The sequence below is a fragment of the Schistosoma haematobium genome, chromosome ZW (assembly GCF_000699445.3).
Source record: "Schistosoma haematobium chromosome ZW, whole genome shotgun sequence".
Classification (NCBI taxonomy): domain Eukaryota; kingdom Metazoa; phylum Platyhelminthes; class Trematoda; order Strigeidida; family Schistosomatidae; genus Schistosoma; species Schistosoma haematobium.
In genome coordinates, this window is record NC_067195.1 from 33,011,259 (window position 1) to 33,033,071 (window position 21,813).

General features: G+C 37.3%; 1 protein-coding gene across 1 annotated transcript; it reads left to right on the forward strand.

Moving 5' to 3' along the window:
* Positions 1–3,020: 3,020 nt before the first annotated feature.
* DDX46_1 (putative ATP-dependent RNA helicase ddx46) lies at positions 3,021–21,093 on the forward strand (the record flags this gene model as incomplete). Its single annotated transcript, XM_012944153.2, has 13 exons — positions 3,021–3,082; positions 3,830–4,217; positions 4,292–4,507; positions 6,380–6,870; positions 7,611–7,987; positions 8,563–8,810; positions 12,367–12,698; positions 13,544–13,790; positions 14,623–14,874; positions 15,450–15,502; positions 15,694–16,035; positions 17,463–17,733; positions 19,902–21,093. The coding sequence occupies 13 exons, from the start codon at positions 3,021–3,023 to the stop codon at positions 19,944–19,946; spliced, it is 3,324 nt and encodes a 1,107-aa protein (XP_012799607.1). The 3' UTR covers positions 19,947–21,093.
* Between the last annotated feature and the right edge of the window lie 720 nt (positions 21,094–21,813).

Genomic DNA, 21,813 nt, shown 5'->3' on the forward strand with positions numbered 1-21,813 from the left:
TCACACCAGACCACAAGGGTTGATGAGACTTCCAAGATAAGTGGAGCAGTCGACACACTCAACCACTTCACTCTCTATCACTAGTTCGGGTGTCGATGCAACCCAATCCTGAAGCAACATTTTGCATTTCGAGGGGGAGAACCGCATCCCGAACATGCTTGCATTGTTGCTTAGAGTGGTCAGAAGACTCTGCATTTTGTCAGCGTCTTCACCAAACAGAACTATGTCATCGGCATCTTCTAAGTCAACAAGTGAACCTCCCGGTACAAGTTCAACCCCTGTAAATTTAGATGAGGAGAGTGTTATCTCTAAAAGTACGTCGACCACAAAGTTGAACAAGAATGGGGAGAGTGGACAGCCCTGACGAACACCACTTGAGGTAATCAATTCTGATGACAGTTCGCCATAAGCTCTCACTCTACCAGTTGTGTTCGAGTAGAGAGCCTTTATAAGGTTAATGTACTTCTTTGGTACTCCTTTCAGTGACAAACAATGTCATAGAACCTCACGATCTACGGAGTCGAATGCCGCCTTAAGGTCGAGAAATAATACGATTGTGGGGCGCCTGAATGTGTGTCTGTGTTCTAGAACCTGACGTAGTGTGAATATCTGATCTATATAACCACGTCCAGGTCGAAAACCGGCCTGGTTTTCTCTAATCTGCTCTTCACGAGCTTTGATTAGGCGTCGAAGTATTATTGAGGCTAATATTTTAGACACTATATTAGTCAAACTGATTCCTCTGTGATTGTCACAAGAGGACTTTTGTCCTTTCTTATAGACTGGCACAATCAGTGATTGAGACCAGTCAGATGGGATTACGTCCAGTTCCCAAATTCTACCTAAGACCTCGGTTAATCTCATTGCTAATACTGGACCGCCATCCTTAAAAATCTCAGGAGTAAACCTGTCAGGGCCTGCTGCTCTCCCTCGTTTCAGATTTCCTATGGCTTTTTCAACTTCGTAAAGGGACGGAGGACCTACATTAACTTGCCATTCAGGTTGACTAGAGATCGTGGGAAACCGAAGTGTGGCTGAAGGCCAGTTGAACTGATCCCTAAAGTGTTCTGCCCATCGATCCAATCTCCTGGATTGAGAATGAATAATATGTCCATCTTTCTCTGAGATTGTTTCGCTAACAGTCGGGTTCCTAATTCCGGTTTCCTTAACGAGTCTGAACAATTGTCTGCTATTACCTATTGCCGCTGCCTTTTCCATCTCTCTTGCTTTCGCCACCCACCACTGTTCGCGATCATTGCGTAGACTTCTTGTCAGCTTGCGCTTAAACTGACTCCGCTTTTCATTATGTTCAGAGCCAGGTGGAATGAGTTTCCGAGTATCTATCAGTGAGATAGATGCTGCTGAGATCCAGTGTTGCTGCCTAACCTTCTGGTTTACCTTACTAGCAGATATCACTGCTGTTTCCACAGCTTTTCGGATATCATTCCATGCTGCCTCGGGGTGGGCATCACATACATGGATGCCTAACTGTTTTCCTAGTTGTTCCTGAAATATACTCTTAGCTTGACTATCATTAAGTAGGCCCCTAAGAGGTTTCCTTGCAGCGTCTTTCCTACGTCCAGTAAGACGCAAGCAAATACGCGCTCGCACTAGAGCATGATCTGAATCTAGGCATGTGCTCCAGAATGAGCGACAGTCTTCTATCGAGCCCCTCCATCGGTGGCTGATAGCGATGTGATCTATTTGGGTCCAACGTTGGGACGAATTAGGGGGTCGCCATGTTAAAAGATGTTTTTCCTTATGCTTAAAGTTAGGAGGTGTACGAAGGATTTGAATGTGACCAACTTCGTCTCGTGTGCTGTTACGGGTATGAGGGCTGACGTCACTTCCCGGCTGGCCCATACCGTGGGAGGGTATTTCTCGAGGAACCTGAAAAGGAAATTGGATTAGTGTTGGTCTTGACGACCTGGGAGCGTGACCGCAGAGCCCAAGGGACATCTGCTTGAGGCCGGTCGCGCACGGCCTTTTTGTGGAAGGTTTTTGACGTGTTAGCTCCGTGCTTCAAAGGGCCTTACCGCCGGAGACGGAAATCCGTGAGGTAAGGTGAGGTGTGACATTTTTAGGGTCGACCTTTTCTAACCCCACCCCTCCTTGTGGGAAGGCAGCATCGCTGCCATGCTGGTTGTCCGAGGGAAACACCTTACTGCTGTCACACCTCTCTACAGTCAGCAGTACGACTTCGCCCTCAGACCTTGAGTTGCTGCTTTTAGTCTTACCGTTCACCAATCGACCTGCCTGGCATGGTAGAACCTACAGGAACATATGTTCCAGCCAATATAGCTCGGTTGGGTCATCACGATAGGCAAGCCCGACCACCGCGTCAAGGTAGCAGCTTCGGTCGGGTCTCACGTGAATCATTGGCTTCGGACACGTCGGGTGCTAGCATCTTTATAAATTAAATCGCGCAACATGTACTTCGTTCAAAGAGGGAAAAGTGAAGTTTATTACTTTTATTTCATGTCAATATCCCGATTGCAACGAAAAAAGAGAAACACAAACATAATTTGTAATAGGATTGAAGAATATATGAAGCAAATTGAAAGTTTCATCTTTTTGTCAGTGTTACGACGGAAGGATTGTATATCATTCCGTGATGGTACGGCGCCTAAAAATTAGGCCCAACAGTTCGCTTTTAGTTGCTTGAAAAATTAGTGACGTATAAACTACTTACCTCTAATGACTGACAAGAGTTTTATCTCACCAAATATGCGAAACGTCCTTCATAACAGTACTTTGACGGGAAGTTAATTTCCTTGTAATCTAAATCGCTTCATTTACCGGTGAATGAGGATTTGAGTTAACATAGCTAATAAACATGAGTTTTTCATCCAGTGTGATATGTCATTTGTTTCGTAAAAGTTATCAATCTTCAACTAGTTAATGTAAGCTTTATCTTCAAATATATCCAGCTCGTAGCTTAGTATAAAACACTAACATTTATTAGAAAAAGTACATATGACTATACATGATTATTGTGCTCATTTGTGTTTGAATTAATGATGTTTTCCATTCATGAGGTTGAGGTCCACGTATTCGCTTTTGAGCCACAATGTATGCTAGGGTTAGTGAGGTCGAAACCGAAACACGTGTAGCTAGGTTTACACTTGGTACCCACTGGTTGAAAGCTGAGTGCTTTAATAACGAGGCTACAATTCCCCATTATCTAACACAAGTAGAGCGATGCTCAGAAACCCAAATGCAAGGTATCTATATTTATTTCAATTAAAACCCAAGAAACAAACATTAGCGTCTCAAAGCCCTCTAAAATTTCGTTGCTGCGAATACGTTACAGTTAGGGTAAATTAATACCGTTCAGCTGTTGTGCTTCCCGTTAATGAATTCTATCAATTCAAAATTATAAACAGAATCATAAATCGCCTAAGCAAACATCTGGGACAAGTTATTCAATATAATTAGGGGAAATTTTTAAAAATTAGATTGCAAACTGAGTACAAATAATTCTCATCTCACTGTCGGTAAAAGCTTAAGGCAACCAACCATAAATGAAGTCAAAATGAAGAAGAACTCTTGATGATAGAAACAGTCAATAGTTAAAGTGTAAGTCGGGATTATGATGAAACAGAGAAATTTTGTTGTATTCCTACAGAAAAGTATGTTACTTAACAAATAAAAATGAAAAGTAGCATGGACATATTTTTGTTGCTTTGTTGAATGCATAGTGTTTCTGAGAAGCTTCCCATTGCTTAAATAAACATGTTCTAGTTTTTTGGCCTAAACTACTTTACTTTCTATGCGCTTATCTATCATGTGTTAAGTTTAATTATGTCTGATAATTACTGCTTTTTAGACGTCGAGATGACGATCATTCGCGTAACAGAAAACGTCGGTCGCGATCTCGTTCCCGCTCTCGTTCTCCTGTTCTTCCTAGGAGGGCATTTTCATCTACTTTAGAAGGGTCTCTACCTTTAGCTGCTTCGTTGCCAACATCTTCATTAATGGGTTCGTTACTAGCTGCTCAGGCAAAAGCAGCTGAAGAAGCGGCTGCCAAAGCCAAGGCAGAAACGTCTAAACCTGCAGTTGGTACTATGACTGCTATTGCTAATGCAGCAGCTGATATGATCAAAGCTGCTCGTAATTCTGGTCAAGGTATCGCAGGTATGGAGGGTGCTCTTGTCATTACTCCGAATATGGACAAAGATATTGAACAGCGTCGTCTTGATCTTGAAATGCAAAAGGTAGGATTCAACTAACGAATTCTGTTTTTTTTTACTTACCACGATATCCCTTAATTTACGACTTTATATTATAGAGACGAGAACGAGTAGAAAGGTGGCGACGAGAGAGAAGGCTCAAACAAGATATTCTTGCAGCACAACAGAGACTTGCAGAGAGCACCAGAGGAACTACTATTAATAAGTGGAATCTAGAGGATGATGAAGACGAAGAAGATGCAAATAAAAAGAATGTTCAGATGGAAAAATCTACAGAAGATGATGACGTAGATCCACTGGATGCTTATATGCAGGTGTGTCCTCGTAATGAACCTATGTTCTGTTTTTTTAAAATGTTCGTTGTCGTTTGCTTTTGAGTGATTTGTCACGTGACTACAAACAATTAAGGCTTTTTATAGATAGGGATTCTATGTATCTTGAATTCTTCGGATACATGAGTTTTTTTAGTGTGTATTAAAATCTAATATACAAGATTCTAAGTCGTGTAACTGTTACTTGACAATTGAAAGCTAGACGCTTGTAACATTTTCGTATAATAGTTTTCTTCACTTTCATACAAGATAGCCAGTGATCGTTTCTTTTACAGTTTGAACAGTTACAGTTTGTTGCCATAACACATTGTTTTATATTCACCAATCCACTAAGGATCAGTTCGACATCTTATTGTTCATATATTTTAGGTATATAAACACGGCTCGCTATTCACAATCTACAGCTTCTGTCTTGTTTCCTTTGACCGTCTGGGTTCAAATTTTGTGCTTGTAGCGGTTATGGTGAATTATATATTAAATACACGAAATATTTGTTAATTATAATATTTTACTTTATCCCAATAACGTAATATCTGTAAACGTACATTTGTGTACATAATTCTTCCTTGCGAATTTAATAGAGATATTACTTGTTGAAAATGGATATCATTTAGATAATGTTAGATCATGTTTTTCAGATAATACTGTCTTACATTTTATACATATATAGTCATTAGTATAGAATGTTTGCTGTAAAATAAAGTAGTAACACAGTATCACATATAAATCTCTGGTATCTAATATTCCGGCGTACTTATGGACCTTCACCCAAGGTGTCATTTTTCAGTCCACTCAAACGATGAAGGACAAGCAAAGATCTGAGCTTTATCGGAAGTTAAGCATTTCAGGAGTTCATACTTCCATCATGGATCGTTGATAGAGAACTATCGAACCCTAAGTCATAATTGTTCGTTTCCTGGAGTTAGTTACTTAGTAATTATACCTATTAATATTGTTTTATGTCAACTTGATATGTTCGTGTGCTAAGCTACTATTTTGCAACTCCAGCAGTGGAGGCTGCTGTTATCTTCTTCCCTGCCCGCTATCTAGAATAAGTTCAGTAATTTTATAGAGGCTCTGTCGATAAATACCAGTAGAATCCAAAATATATTTTAGATAATCGGTTGTATATCAATTATGATGACCATAGTTTAGGAACTAAGTAATTTTCAGTAAACACAAATCATACTGAAAAATTCATTAAAAGGTGTATGGACAGAATAAATTAATGTAATGAAAATTCATCTCAAATCAATATTGATTTTGTTCCGCCCAAGTTGTATTTGGGAATTCACCACCTCCAACAGAGCCACCGTGTTTAGTGATGTAATGCTGCTTGATGTATCTCCCATATTGTGCTAGTCTGTCTTTTATGAAGGACTAAAATGTAATCCTTATAGTTACAGGCCGCATAGTAGAACTTCTGGGAAGTAAGTTTTATTACATTTCCTTACAGGGTAACAACGGATGCCTCAATCTACCAATCCCTGTGGTTCAATGACCCGGTTCATTTTGGACGAGACAACTTTCTATATTAATTTCAATGGTTTGTGGAGTATTGCCGTTTATAAAATTGTCCTACCTTCAAAGTTCGTCCAAGAATCATTTTGTATGTATGATATAACCAGCTCATATGTTTGGACTTTCACTGAGTATAATCAATATCAAAGGACAAGTGTTATCCGGAGTCGATCCCTATATCAATTCTCATGAAACTCAACTTATAAGGTAGTTTCTGGTGTCTTTGATAAATAATTATTTTCAGTTTCTGCACCCACTCCTATAGGTTTCCTAGGAAGGCAGATAATGTTTTCCACTTATTAGGATTAATCCACTGTTTTTTCTGCATTTCAGGAGTTGAATAATCAAGTTTCCGCTGGTCCTGAAACTACTAAAAAAGATACTAAAATTACTAAACAATCTGAAATTTCACTAAAAACTTCTAAAGATACCGATCACGCTTCTTCAGATCCTTCAGTCAAACCTAAACAACAGTTAGTAATTAAACGGAAAAGAATTATTGGGCGAGGTGAACTGATGGAAAGTAACATAGATGAATTAGAATATTCATCTGAAGAAGAAGACACAACAATTGAGGATGCATTGGCTCAGCTACAGAAAAAAGACAAACTTCAGCCTATTGATCATTCCAAAATTGAGTATTTCCCCTTTCGCAAAAGTTTTTATGTAGAAGTTCCAGAACTAGCAAAAATGTCAAAGGAGGATGTTAAAGCGTATAGAGCTAGTTTAGAAAATATCCGCGTCCGTGGTAGAGAGTGCCCTAAACCCCTACGCAATTGGGTCCAAGCAGGCATTAGCTCTCGCCTTTTGGCTTGCCTAAAAAGGTATGTTTTTTTCAATCATCAACATTTTGTTTATTCGGTAAGTTACACAAAACTATCACGATTCCATTCCCGTTTTGGTTACTGGTTTTCGTACTAGTTAATTATTTTCACATTAAACATGCAAAAACTTTATAATACTATGAATCAATTGCTTACTATGTGATTTAGGCTTAATAGTTGCATTTTTTGGTCATAGTTCTGACTTCTAAGTGTAATATGAATATGGTATGAGCCCAATTTTCCCTTGTTATAAATTTAGATGAAGTAAGAATAAGAATCATAGCAGAATAGTAAGAATCCACTTATTTCGCGAATTGTCTTCACCTGCTCAAAACCTAGAAACCATATCTATTTTTTAAAACGAATGCACATACTTTATATCAGTTATCAGAAAGTCTTCAAAGAAGATTAATGAACAAACAACAAATATCAGAAAATTATAAGAAGCGTTCATGGTGTTGAATATTTACGCGTTAATTAATGTGAAGATTTTAGAAAAGGATAATTAATGTCCAAAGGTACGTAATAACAACGAAAAAAAATTGCAAGATTAACAGAATAAAATCAGGAAAGGTTTGAAAAGATACATGAATATAGGAATTCATAATTGAAAAAAAAACATTACAATTATTGTTCATTTTCAAATGTAATTCATACGATTGATCAGATATTTGTATCGATAAGCTATTTAGCTCGGTTTATTTTCACTCAAATAACGTTCATTTAATCCTTTATCTCAGGAATAATTTCGATAAACCCACTCCAATTCAGTGCCAGGCGTTACCCGTTATAATGTCTGGTCGCGATATGATTGGTATTGCCAAAACAGGAAGTGGGAAAACCCTAGCTTTTCTAGTACCGCTTATGCGTCACCTGGAACATCAAGCTCCTCTAAACCCTGGAGATGGCCCAATCGCCCTTCTACTGGCACCTACTCGGGAACTTGCACTACAAATATTTAAAGAAACAAAAAAGCTATGTCAAGCCGCCGATGCTCGCGCAGTTTGTGTCTATGGTGGGACTGGTATTAGTGAACAAATTGCTGAACTTAAACGCGGAGCTGAAATTATTGTCTGTACACCTGGTCGGATGATCGATATGCTTGCTGCAAATGGAGGTAATGGTTTAATCTAGAAATACTCAACTATTTATTTCCACTGTTCATTATCACAGAAGTTCACCACATCATCAGACTTGGCAGTTCTCCTAGGCAACATGTTTATCACAAGATTTGATGATCATAAGTTCCGTCCTGTTTGAGTTGCAGGTTCGTACAATATGATTGTGTATTAAATTGCAACTTGCTCACCCTTCTCGAATTAGCACTCATCGCTTATCCAGGTCTCTGGAGTCTCAAAAGTTTAAATGACTGTTAACTCTGTATTTCATGTTTTATTATATAAAATCTAACATTTCGTCATTGTCTGTTAAAATAACAACTTTTATTGGATCATTTCCAATTAATTATTGCTAAATATAAAATGTTTAGTTTTAATCTTTTATTCCACTTAGACGAAAAATTATTACGTGAGGTCGTTATTAGAAATAGTACACCTTCAATATTTCGAGGGTGGTATGTATGTTTGGTTAATATTTTCATATACATCATTTTTTTCCAAACTATTTAGTTCATTGTTCTTTTAACTGCATAATTTGTGACCTGACATTTTCGTTTATCTTTTCAAAATCTAGGGAGAGTAACCAATTTACTTCGGTGCTCTTATGTGGTTCTTGATGAAGCAGATCGTATGTTCGATCTAGGATTTGAGCCTCAAGTTATGCGAATCATCGAGAATTGTCGTCCTGATCGACAAACTTTAATGTTTTCAGCTACATTTCCTAGACAAATGGAAATCCTTGCCCGTAAAGTGCTAACGCTTCCCATAGAAATCCAAATCGGTGGACGATCGGTGGTTTGTTCAGACGTGGAGCAGCATGCGGTGAGTGAAATCATACAACTTTGGCCTATCGTTGTAAAATAAAACCCAATTGTAATATCGGGTTTGTAGCGCAATATTATTACCTTTCCACTGAGTGTGCTGAAGTAAAAGTTGAAAGGTATATATATATATATATATATATATATATATATATATATATATATATATATATATATATATATATATATATATATATATATAGTTTTTCTAGTTTCTTAGACTGGGTTGCGTGAGAATGTTACAGCTTTGTACCTAGATTAGAAATGAAGTAAGTAGTTTCTGAAAATTAGCAAGCATTGCAACATTTGTCACTTAATTATATCTGTCGGAGATAAACTTCGAAAATATTCCAAGTAGTTTATTCTTAATAGAATACAAAACACTAACAACAAGAAACTGAAATAACGCCAAAACATTACTGATCATAAAAATCCCGTAGCAGAACTCATAGTTTACACCTCTCTTAAAAATCGTTGGGTGCATAAAATTTCGTGTTGTCTCTTACTGTCAGATAGGTTGATCAATATATTAGTAGATGTAATTAATTAACCATAATATCTAACTTCTAGTTAATGTCAATTCAGTTTATGACTGCAATTATATTGTAAATAGATTTTAAACAAGACAATGGGTGATGGTCGCACAGCAATGCAATATGGCTGAAGGTAGAAATGAAAACGATTGTATACCAATTTAACGACCCTGAGGTTAAGCGCTCTCCACGACGACTTAATTCTCGGTGTTCGGTCCGTGCTGGGTTTGCGAATTCTCACTGATGAGTAGTCCCATACTCAGACGGATCACCTATCCAGTCCTTTCTGTTTTTCAGTGATTGTATGACCAAAGTCAGTCCGTAACTTGAAAATTCAAATTCAGTCTTTTTATAATAGGGTTAAAACACGGCTATTCAGTAAGTCTAGAGTTTCATAATTTATTGTTTACATCAAACTTCTGTAAATGTTGTGTAATAGTTATCAGTCAGTCAGTCAGCTACAACGTAGGACCAGGCACATATGTGCATCGGTCCAGGTTGCCATACCGCATCAGCACAACAAGATGAACACCAGATTCATAGCAGTGGTTAGGTCAAAGGTGGTAATATATAAGAGAAAGATTACATATAGAGATATAGTACAAGAAGAAAAAATTGGTTCGTAGAAAGAAAGATATGAAGCAATTTTAATCTCTTAGTTTAAACGAAGACAGGTAGTGTATACACCGACGCCATTGTGATCGATTCTGAGCCATGTCACCAAGAGTCTCCAACCATTGGTTACGATAGTCACGCGGACCCCAACCAAGTAGTCTGCATCTATCAACATGGCTCAGACTAGAAGTTAGTGACTTCAAGGACTGATGCCACGTTTTGGTTTGGCCGCCCCTAACTTTCTTCCAACCATCTCCAATACCGGGTAGCACTGCACGTCGTGGTAATCAGTATTCAGGCATACGTAACACGTGGCCCAACCATCTCAGTCGATGAAGATTCATAACCTCATCAACTGATTTACCATCCTTCCCTAATGCCCTGCGTCTAACCTCACTACTACTTACCCGGTGATCCCAGCAGACGCCAGCAATATTTCTAAGGCATCTGTGGTCAAATACTAATAGCTTACGAGTGTCTTCTACTCTTAATGGCCATGTTTCGCTGCCGTAAAGTAAAACAGAACGGACTGCCGCGCAGTGTACTCGTCCCTTTATTAATAGACGGATATCTCGCCTTCGCCAAAGGTGGCTCAAGTTGGCAAAAGCCAAACGAGCTTTTCGAATCCGTGCTGAGATTTCGTCAGACACCAACCCATTAGGGCTGATCAGACTTCCAAGATAAGTGAAGTTGCCAACGCGTTCGACTAATTCACTCCCTATTCTTAGTTCAAGTGTTGACGCAGACCAGTCCTGAAGCAACAACTTGCATTTAGAGGGAGAGAAGCACATTCCAAGCATTCTGGCATTGTTGCTAAATGCTACCAAAAGACTGCATTTTATCAGCGTCTTCACCAAACAGGACTATGTCATCCGCGTATTCTAAGTCGATAAGTGGACCTCCTGGATTGCGATCAATACCCGAGAACTCAGTCGACGAGAAAGTTATTTCCATCAGTAGATCTATGATGAAGTTAAACAAAGATGGGGAAAGTGGACAGCCTTGACGGACACCACTTAAGATTGCAAAAGTAGATGACAGTTCGCCATAAGCTCTGACTCGATTGGTAGTGTTCGAGTAAAGAGCCTTTACAAGGTTTATGTACTTCTGATGTACACCTTTTAATGACAGACACTGCCACAGAATCTCACAGTCTACCGAGTCAAATGCTGCTTTCAAGTCAAGAAAGACCACCATTGTCGGACGCCGATAAATATGCCTGTGTTCTAGAACCTGACGAATGGTGAATATGTGGTCGATGCAGCCACGATCAGGTCTGAAGCCAGCTTGATTCTCTCGTGTTTGCAGTTCACGAGTCTTAGTTAAGCGTCTGATAATTATCGAGGCTAGTATTTTAGATACTATATTAGTTAAACTAATCCCTCTATGGTTGTCACAAGATGATTCTAACCCTCTCTTATATATTGGGACGATAAGTGATTGTGACCAGTCAGATGAAATAACGTCTAACTCCCAGATCTTAGCTAAAATATTAGTCAACCTAATCGCTAAAATTGGACCACCATCCTTAAAGACCTCTGGAGCCAGTCCGTTTGGACCAGCTGCCCTTCCTCGTTTCAGATTAACTATAGCCTTTTGAACTTCAGCAAGAGTTGGGGGACCTACTTCAATGTTCCATTCACACTGTCTGGGAATGGAGGGTAGTTGTAGAGTAGCTGAAGGCCAGTTGAACTGTTCTCTGAAATGTTCCGCCCATCGTTCTAAACGTCTGGACTGGGAGCAGATGAGAGTATCGTCTTTTTCTGATATAATCTCACTTACACTTGACTTATTAATTCCAGTTTCTTTTATTAGTCTGTAAAGCTGTCTTGTGTTCCCTATAGTCGTCGCCTTTTCCATCTCTTTTGCTTTCGTTGCCCACCACTGCTCACGGTCGTTTCTTAGACTTTTTCTTAACCTAGATCTGATTTGTTGTCGCTCTTCATCATGTTCGGAACCTGATGGAACGAGTTTGCGAGAATCCATCAGTGTGATAGACTTTTAGCTGCAGTCGGTGGGAGCGTATGCAGAAACGACAAAAAGGCAACGACGTGTGTCTCTATCCTTCCGAGTTTTTACGGAGCCGTTTAGCCGAACAGCACATAGACGACTGTTGACGGGGATTCACTCTAACAGTGCTTGTTCCGCCCTCATGTTTAGTGCTATGCCTACTCCTGCCAGTCCACAAGAGCTGGCCGTCGCGTCACCAGATACACGGAGGGTGTATCTCGTTGGCGGAGGAGGAAGACGGAGGTTGATTAGGAATACAGTGGTCTTGAGTGCTGTTAGAGGTATGAGGGCGGTTATCACTTCCCGGTTGCCCACACCGTGGAAGGGTTAATTACTTCGTAGTTTTTTAACTAATCAATTCATATAATGTAGTTCACTTATTCTTCCTTTTGATTTCAGTTCATCTTGTCAGAAGAAGAGAAAGTTTACAAAGTTCTTGAACTTCTAGGAATTTACCAAGAAGAGGGTAGTGTCCTTGTATTCGTAGAAAAACAAGAGAGTGCAGATGAGTTAATGCGTGTTCTTTTGAAGTATGGTTATCCATGTCTTTCTCTTCATGGTGGCATTGATCAATACGATCGCGATTCTGTTATAATGGATTTTAAGCGTGGCAATATTCGTCTTTTAATAGCCACATCAGTCGCTGCTCGTGGTCTTGATGTCACAGATTTGCTTTTAGTTATCAATTATGACTGTCCAAATCACTATGAGGATTATGTTCATCGTTGTGGGTAAGTTTTATATGAATTTGTAATCGTGTGTGCTGTATTTTAACAGCAGTTCGTGTTTATTATTTCTGAACATAATTATAGTGAATTTTCTTGACTACTGGATTCATTTTGGCAGAATTATTCTTTTGGATAATTAAATGATAATATTAGTTCATCTAATGGCCTTTCTAAATGCTATGATTTTGTCATCTTGTTTTTACTGCATCAAAATCTGATATTTTCAAACTAAAGGAGTGTATAACTTTTCTCTAGCATATCATTTACTTTTGGGAGTTCAGATTATTTTTTGTTCATAAATTGTTTAATCACACGACATATATTTTAAATAACTTACCAGATGCAGATATATGTACTTAATTCGGAGCACATGACTGGCTTTCAGTAAGATAATTACAGCAAAGAACATAAATAGATTTATATGTCTTATTTTTGTAGTTGTTATATAATACATGTGTTATAACGGTTGGTTTTTCACGTTTACACGTATGGGACGTTAATTTACCTTAGACGAATATCTCCACTAGATTCCCTCCCAGTGTCTATTTTACAGGACCTCAACATAACTCAGATCAAGAACACGTGATTAGCCTGACTAGAACCTAAATATATTTCCATACAAAACCCGACACAATCCAACAACAATGAACAATCAATAATAAGTGAGTAATAATAATAATAAGGATAGGGGAATATATAACTCATCTGACACCTGTTAGACTATCTACATGTCTGATTAAGCAGATAACCAATCATTATCATTCTCGTCGACACATCAACATGGTCTTTCTTTTCATGGTTACTTAGAGATTTAATCTTTATAATTCATCGTTGTTCTTATATTTTAGGCGTACTGGACGTGCTGGTCGCAAAGGGTTTGCCTATACTTTTCTCACTCCCGATCAGGAGCGCAGTGCTGGTGATGTTGTTCGAGCATTCAAGCAGAGTGGCCAAAAACCACCAGAGGAACTAATGAATATGTGGAATGCTTACAAGATACGAATGGAACATGTGTGTTTATGCTTATTTGTTTGTCATTGTATGCATCAACTGTTTGTTGGTAGTCTTTTTATTTTAGTGTGGTTTACTGTTAACGTATGCCAGTGTACGTTAGTGGAAAGCAACTTGAAAATGTCTACTTCTCTTGAATTAAAATGTGTTCTGAAATTATTTATTTTACAATCGGTCCTCAGTACTCATGCATTTAACTCAACGTGCTAGGTATGCATCAATAAGCAGCAACAAATGTTTACCATAAGTTATTTGGGAATGCCACTAAAGGTAGGATTTCAACATTTCATGGTTGACAGTTTCTCATCATCATTTGCAGCTGCGAAGAGGCATATTTCGCCTTTACAATTGCAGTTTTTTGGGCACTAACTCTTGCACGTGTTGTTCTCGCTTGATTTGGAAAAGCAATGCTTTTAACCTTAAGAAGTAACCTCAGTATAGTTCCTCAATTTTGAAAATTATTTATACTCCGATTGGAAGTGGTATAAACTTGTGTATGAAAATCAAATGTTTGATGAGTTCTGTTTGTAAGGAGGAAAAATAAACATATTTCGCTCTACGTGTCTAACACTTTCATAGCCGCTTTGAGTAGCATCTGTATTTGTTTCCAAGATTACTGTAAATTCATCCTCACAGTCGGAAAGATTGGTTTTAAGAAAGAAACTTGATTGCAGGCTAGAGATTTTCGTGTTGCAATCAAGCGTTTCTCATTCCTGTTTACCATAGTAATCGACGTTGTTTCTTAGTCAGTGTTCAGTTTTACACAAATTATAAGTTTAGAGATATTACTATTTCTTAATATTTCCAGTTTAATGGAACTAAAGTAAACAACTAGATTTTAGTGTTTATGAGTTCATTTTATGTATTTCATTAACTATGTATTGATCTCATTACACTCAAATAAATCTGTTATCAGGAAGGAAAAAAGGTATACGGTTCTTCAGGTTTCCGTGGTAAAGGATTCATGTTTGATGAAGTGGAAGCTCAGCTGAATAGTGAAAAACGACGCCTACAGAAAGCTGCTCTTGGTTTACAAGATTCAGATGACGAAGATGGTGATGGAAATGTCGATTGGGACTCGAAGATTGAAGATATGTTGGCCACGAAAACAAAAATTAAAGATGTATCAAAGAGTAATGCATCAGAAAATGTATCTGAAACTGTTGAAGTTAGGCAAGTTAACTTTCTAATAATATATGGTTGATTACAAATCAGAATTTTTATAATGTCAAGGATGAAAAAAATGTGCTGATTAGAGAGGAAAAATGTATTTGTAAAATCTCAGCGAATGCATTTTGAAGTAAATCCAACGTTTCGCCTGGCAATCTGGTCCAAGCTTTTTCAAGGAAATATAATCAAACATCGAAATTCATTCGCTGAGATTTTACGGATACATTTTTCCTCTTTAATGTCTCACATTAACTCGACGCCCAAATACTGTGAAAATATTCGATCAAATTTAGACGAAAGTTCTTATTTGTATGTACTGATTGGTTTGATCTCCATGGAAGCTCCTAAACTCATAAAAATTAACATATCACAAACATTTAACCTTTTTAGCTTTTTTCTAAATTCAAAATTCTCCTCCAGACTGAAGAACACTAGTTTTTCACGAATTGGTTCCAAATATTTCCCCAACCAAACTGAGTTTCTGTATCGATATTAAATTTAAGTCTGGTGGGAAGTACCTCATTGAATTTCACTTGTTTTCATATTACCTATGTAATTCCCTCTATTTCTAAGGAAGTCTTCGCATTAATGGGTCGTAATAATCGATCGTATTACTTTCACACTAAGTCAGTCATATTTTTTTGGTTTTTTGATTCACTTGATAATTATTTTCTTTATAGTTGTAAATACCAGAATAAGTTTTTTTCTCAAAAAAATTGTCTGGTTCCTTGTAAATACGATCTTCAATCTGATTATTAACATTTTTGAAACTACCTTGTGGAACGTAACTCATAAACTTCTGTATTTTCAATTTCAGTGCCCAAGCTGGACAAGCAGTTGTGAACGCAGCCTTAGCACTTGCTCGACAGAAGGCTGCACAGTTAGGACTCGTCAAACACTTGACTTCTGGTACTCCGACTGTTCCACAACCAAACGCTGTTTTGAATACCACCACAGTCAGCGACCCTAATGCTACTATTGCGGCTGCGGTTGCTGCTGTCACGATACCTGTGCCTCCAGCTCCCACAAGCCGTACGTTGGCTGAACAAGCTGCCGAACGCTTAAATGCTAAGCTTGGTTACACTAAACAAACACCAGGCGCTGGTGATGAGGAGGGTGCTGGTGCTAACACGAATTCGGGAAGTGACATGGTTAGAAGGTAAAATAATATTTTGCTTTCAACAAAATTATTTCCTATTTTAAAACATTTTATCTGCTTTGTATTATTGGTATCTCTAGTTTTCTATGTTCCTTGACACCGAGCAATCAAGCTTATAATATACGCACCATTATAAACTAACTTCTCGCAATCACTTCAGTTGAATTATTCTAGAGTTATCTTAGTGATCATTATCAATAATCTGATTGTCCAGTCCTGCGAAGAAACAAATGGATTCAAAAGTCGTCTTTCGAAAATGATACTATAACATGAATGATCTGTTTGATTCAATGTCTATCTAATGTAATCTCTAGTCACACTCTTTATGGTCATAAAACTGACAAATGATTAAATCTATGTTTTTGACCTTCGTGAAATGTCATTGTAAATGCTTGACCATTCCCCTTAAATTGACATGACGTAAACCATAATATCCTCGTACATAGTGTTAAGTTCAAAAAATTAGTAGGTAATGGAAATTTATTCAACTCAGTGATTGCTTTTCACCAGCTCCCATTTCTTTTGACTATGATGTCTGTACCAGATTTTATTCAAATCAACTAAGTAAAGCTTATAAATAAATATATTTGTAACATCCCAATGAGTAGAAAAACTAAATCTTCTGACGTTTGGTAAGCCACTTCTTCAGAGAATAAATAACCAAACCATTGGGATATTACAAATATATTAATTTATTTATAACAATCTACCCAATGCTCAATTTATTCGAAATTATCAAACCAAACATTGGTAATGATAACTATAAGTAAAGCTTGTTCAATTGTTTCTATGGATACTATTAAAATACATCCGGCTTATCTTGGTTTGAACAGAACGCTGTTATGCGATTAATTATGTCCGTAATATTGTTAAGATATGCGTGTTGTTTAAGTTGTATAACAAAGTTTCTGATTATTAGTTGTTTTTACTGAGTAACACATTCTGTTTCCAATCTCAGTGGTGCAAATACTCATAAAGATAGTAAGACCATAAAAGATAGCAAGTAACTACAAACATTTTCTTGAAAATAAACAGATTTGATACTTGTAAAATAATTCCAGAAGCTTCAATACCATTCCAGATAAGCTCTGACAATGTTATCCGTAATGACGATAAAAAATTTACAAATGAACCACCTAACTCAGCAAAATTTATTTTTATAAAACTTACCTACGCTACAAATTTACTCCATTTTACATGACAAAATTATCATCTAAGATCTGAATACTTCATTAACAACGAAGAAATCTGCACAAAAGTTTCACCAAAATATCACTTTTCAGGATCTCCAGCTATACTACTTTGATGTCACCAGTTTTTCGCAACTAGTGTAATCGTATCCATTATAAAACACGAATGTCAGATTTGAATTTTTTCGAAGAACATAATACTCGTGTTTATGTTTAATGGTACATTTTAAATTTCAGATACGAAGAAGAACTAGTTATCAATGACTTCCCACAAAACGTCAGGTGGCGTATCACTGGTCGCGAAATGCTCAATCACCTTAGTGACTATTGTGATGTTGGCGTGTCTGTACGAGGAGTTTATATGCCACCTGCCAAAGCTAAGCAACATATACCCGAAGGTACAGATGACAGACCACTGTATTTATGTATTGAGGCTGTCAATGAAAGACAAGTCGCTTTGGCTAAAAAAGAAATTATGCGTATTATCAAAGAAGAATTAGTCAAATTGGTATGTATTAATTCCCAGTTTATATTTCTCTATCGGCACATTAGATTGCTGTCTGTACTGTATTTATTAAGGTATTCACTTATTATTGACATCAAGGAACAATTGAGTAACCACCAAATTCGCAAAGCTGGGAAATTCATTTAGATCTTGGAACCTTTAGTTGTATTCATAAATTTCTCTACTAAATAACTAGAATATAACATCTCCCACTTGTTTCTTACAGTTATCCAAATTCTACGTGCTCGTGTTTGTACAATCTCTGTCACAAGCGTAGCTTTCAGAGTTGATTATAGTAGGATAAAGCAAATATTTTAAATCAAATTATTGTCTCCCGATTTCTCTTTGCTATAATGCTTGAAGAATTTTCTGATCTTATTCTGTTGTTCGAAGGAAGAAGAGCTTTACTGCACTATTTTTTCTCACTTCCAAAACGCTTTTCGTAATATAGCCATTAAAAATTACGAATCTATCTACCTAAATTGGAAGAATTATCGTTCTCAATAAACTGGTTCTAAAATAAGGCCTTCAGTACGCTGTTAAACTAAGTTGAAACCTGTCCGCTTTCTTGATTAAGTAGTTGTGAAATCATTCTAGCAACTCACTCCTATTTTTATATATCAGAATCAACAATATTTACTTTATTAATCCAAAAAATTGTCAGGTTTAAAGCAAAATACATCGTTTAAAATTGTAGTGTGTGAATGTATGATTGTAAGATGAAATATGATTGTTAATGTTGAATATACAGTATACAGTGTTAAATTGAATAAGCTTGTACGTTAAATAAAGTTGTGAAATTAATGATCAGAATAAATATGGGTCCTATAGGATAAGAGAAATAATAATGCCACCACAAATTTGATCAAATATTTGGTGAACGACCATATCGTGTATAAAGTTCTATGAATCTAGTAAATAATAATAAAGTAGGGTGAGTGCTAAGTAAATTAGTCAGTGCTCAGGAGATTATTAGTGACGTCAAACAAATATTAATAAGTACAAGGATATGTAAGTAAAAATTACGGAAGATTGTATGTACATTAGTCAAATTATATGATTCTATAATTAAGATTACCATTGATTGTTGTCCATGAGGTTGACCAAGGTAAGAAATATGGGTTGGATATATTTGTTTTGTACGCAGTCATGTTGCTTCTGCCGTTTAAAGGACTTCAGATCGAACTGGCTTTGGTAAAAGGTTAACAACCCGATAAATTCAATCAGTCAGCTACAATATAGGACCAGGCACATATATGCGTCAGTCCAAGTTGCCACACCTCATTAGCACAACAAGATGAGCACTGGATTCATAGAAGTAGTTAATTTAATGGTGGTAAATTACTGATAAAGATTAACTTGTACTGGCTATATGACCAGTCTCTACTGAATAGGCTAGTATTTAGCTGTTCACTGCCTTAAGTACAGCTCTACTTCGCCACACTGGGAGGAGTCCACTAGCACGAAGATGTAAATTCTTAAAACCTCAACCAATATAACTTGCTCCACAAGAGCAGTTGAATCGTTACATACAAACGAGGTGGCCAATCCACGTAATTCATCTTTTAACTTCAGTGTCACCATCGGGCAGTGCTTAATGTTCTTTGGATTGTTCTACGTAATCTCTGGGTTAGTATTTCACTGGTCGCATCACCTCTGAATGGTAGGGACATGAACACGAATTTCTTATTCCCCGTTTGTATTTCGCTTATTCTAACCTATGTGGTCATATATTTGTTGGTAAAATTTCCAGGTTATCCGTTTTCCCCAAGGGTATTACAAAAGACGTTTGCTTTTCTTTAACTAGATCAGTAGAGCATATAGGACGTATTCGGTAACTATGGGTTTTAAAAAATTCTTTGTTCATATATGAATGTCTTAATGTGACAGGGATTCCTAAAGAGCCTAAATTATTATTAATCGCATAGATATCTCCCTTCCCTTCAATATATATAAAACTTTTGTTGGTATTTTCGTTGCCTTGAGTTACTGCAATGCAAATTTTGTTCGCATATCTAACTTACCAGACTTGGAAAGAATAGTTACACAAATCGTTAAAACAATTTCGTTATCCATCAATCATGGTTGTATATGTGTGGAGTTTTTCCATTTCTGTTTCATCAACCTCATAATCACGTATAATCATGTTACTTTTTTATATTATGTTTTAGCAATCTGGCAATTCAATAAATCGCGGACGCTACAAGGTTGTTTAATTTATCATTTTAGTATTTCCATTTGAATTGTTGTACATATTCTGACAGTAATGATATCTACATTAGCAATCGCGATTTATTCTTATAAATAAATGCTGTCTTGTCATATACATCTTTGTAGTTTTATTGATATTTAAGTCGGAATTCAGACAATAATGTATTGTTTTATTTATTACATCTCTTACAACTTATTTTATGTCTAAGGATTGTTAATTACCTCAACTCACATTTCAGTTTCACTAACAATGCGTGATTGGTTGTTAGTCAAACTTCTGTTAAATATTCTATTCTATGTTTAAGTAATATGGTTCGTCAGAAATTAAGGTTTACGTCCGATGATCATTTAACTGATTCTATCACTGAAAGATTTATATAAATATCTCATCTTATATGGATCCCCGTAACAATTGTAGATATACAGATACAATTGTTTCGACGCTACTCTTAAATTAGTCACTTTCAGGTTTTCAATGGTGGTCAAGCTTAAATTGACTCGTGAATTCAACTGTTAAGATTACTACAATCTCCACAAATCCCCATACTGATATTGATCATCTGCCCACTATTGACTAGCTTCAAGATGGGATATCCAGGAGATCTAGTGAGAAGCCGTGACCAGTAGAATTAAAACTTCCTCGAGTGTGAGAAAGTTATCCACCCCAGATAATAGATGGAGGGTTGCTCAAGATCATGGATCAATTGAAGTCAGACACTAACACTGTCGTATACCGGCTCAATGGTCTTAAGGTTAAGCGTCCACGCACGAGGCCGAAGTTCTCGGGTCCGAGTTCGACGTGCGGGATCATGGGTGCACACTGCTGAAGAGGAGTACCATACTAGGATGAAACGGACGTCCGGTGCTTTTAGGTTTTCAATGGTGGTCTAGTTTATATCGACTCTTTAATACGGCTCTGAAAGTACTTTCACAATTGTGAAAAAATATCCTGTAGGTCACTACATCAGCTCACTTCTCGTGAAACGAATATCAGAAGTCTTGTTTACGTTTAATTAATGAGTGACACACCCATAGGATTTATACTTGTCTAGGAAGTGTAGACAAACCTTGATATGATAATGAAGAACAGCACTGCCCAACTTATGGAACCAATGATGGTTTCTCTTGATTTAAAAGCAGCACTCTGTAGACCGAGAGGTTCTGTGTCAGTGTGGCGAACTGTCATCTGATTTGTTAATTTCAAGGTGTCCAGCAAAGCTGTCCACTCGCCATTTCAGTTCAATTTCATCATTGCCCTACTACTGGAAATAACGTTCTCGTCGTCTGAATTTTCGGGAATTGATCTCTTACCAGCACGTTCACTCATCGATTTAGAATATACAGATGATATAGTCCTGTTTGGTGAAGACGCTGATAAAATGCAGAGTCTTCTGGTAGCACTGAGCAACAATACCAGAATGTTTGGGATGCGCTTCTCTCCCTCTAAATGCAAATTAGTGCTTTAGGACTGGCCTGCGTCAACGCCTGAACTAAAGATAGGGAGTGAAGCAGTCTAACGTGTCGATAACTTCACTTATCTTGGAAGTCTGATCAGCCCTAATGGGTTGGTGTCTGACGAAATCTCAGCACGGATTCAGAAAGCTCGTTTGGCTTTCGCCAACTGTCTGTCAATTAAAGGACGAATATACTGCGTAGTAGTTCGCTGTGTTTACTTTACGGCTGGGAAAGGTGGTCATTAAGGTTAGACGATACCCGCAAGTTAACAGTATTCGATCACAGATGTCTTAGAAATATTGCCCATATCTGCTGGGATCACCAGGTATGTAGTAGTGAGGTTGGAGCAGGGTATTAGGAGGTGTTTATCTTATTATGTTATTAAGATGTGGCAACTTGAACCAATGCATATATTTG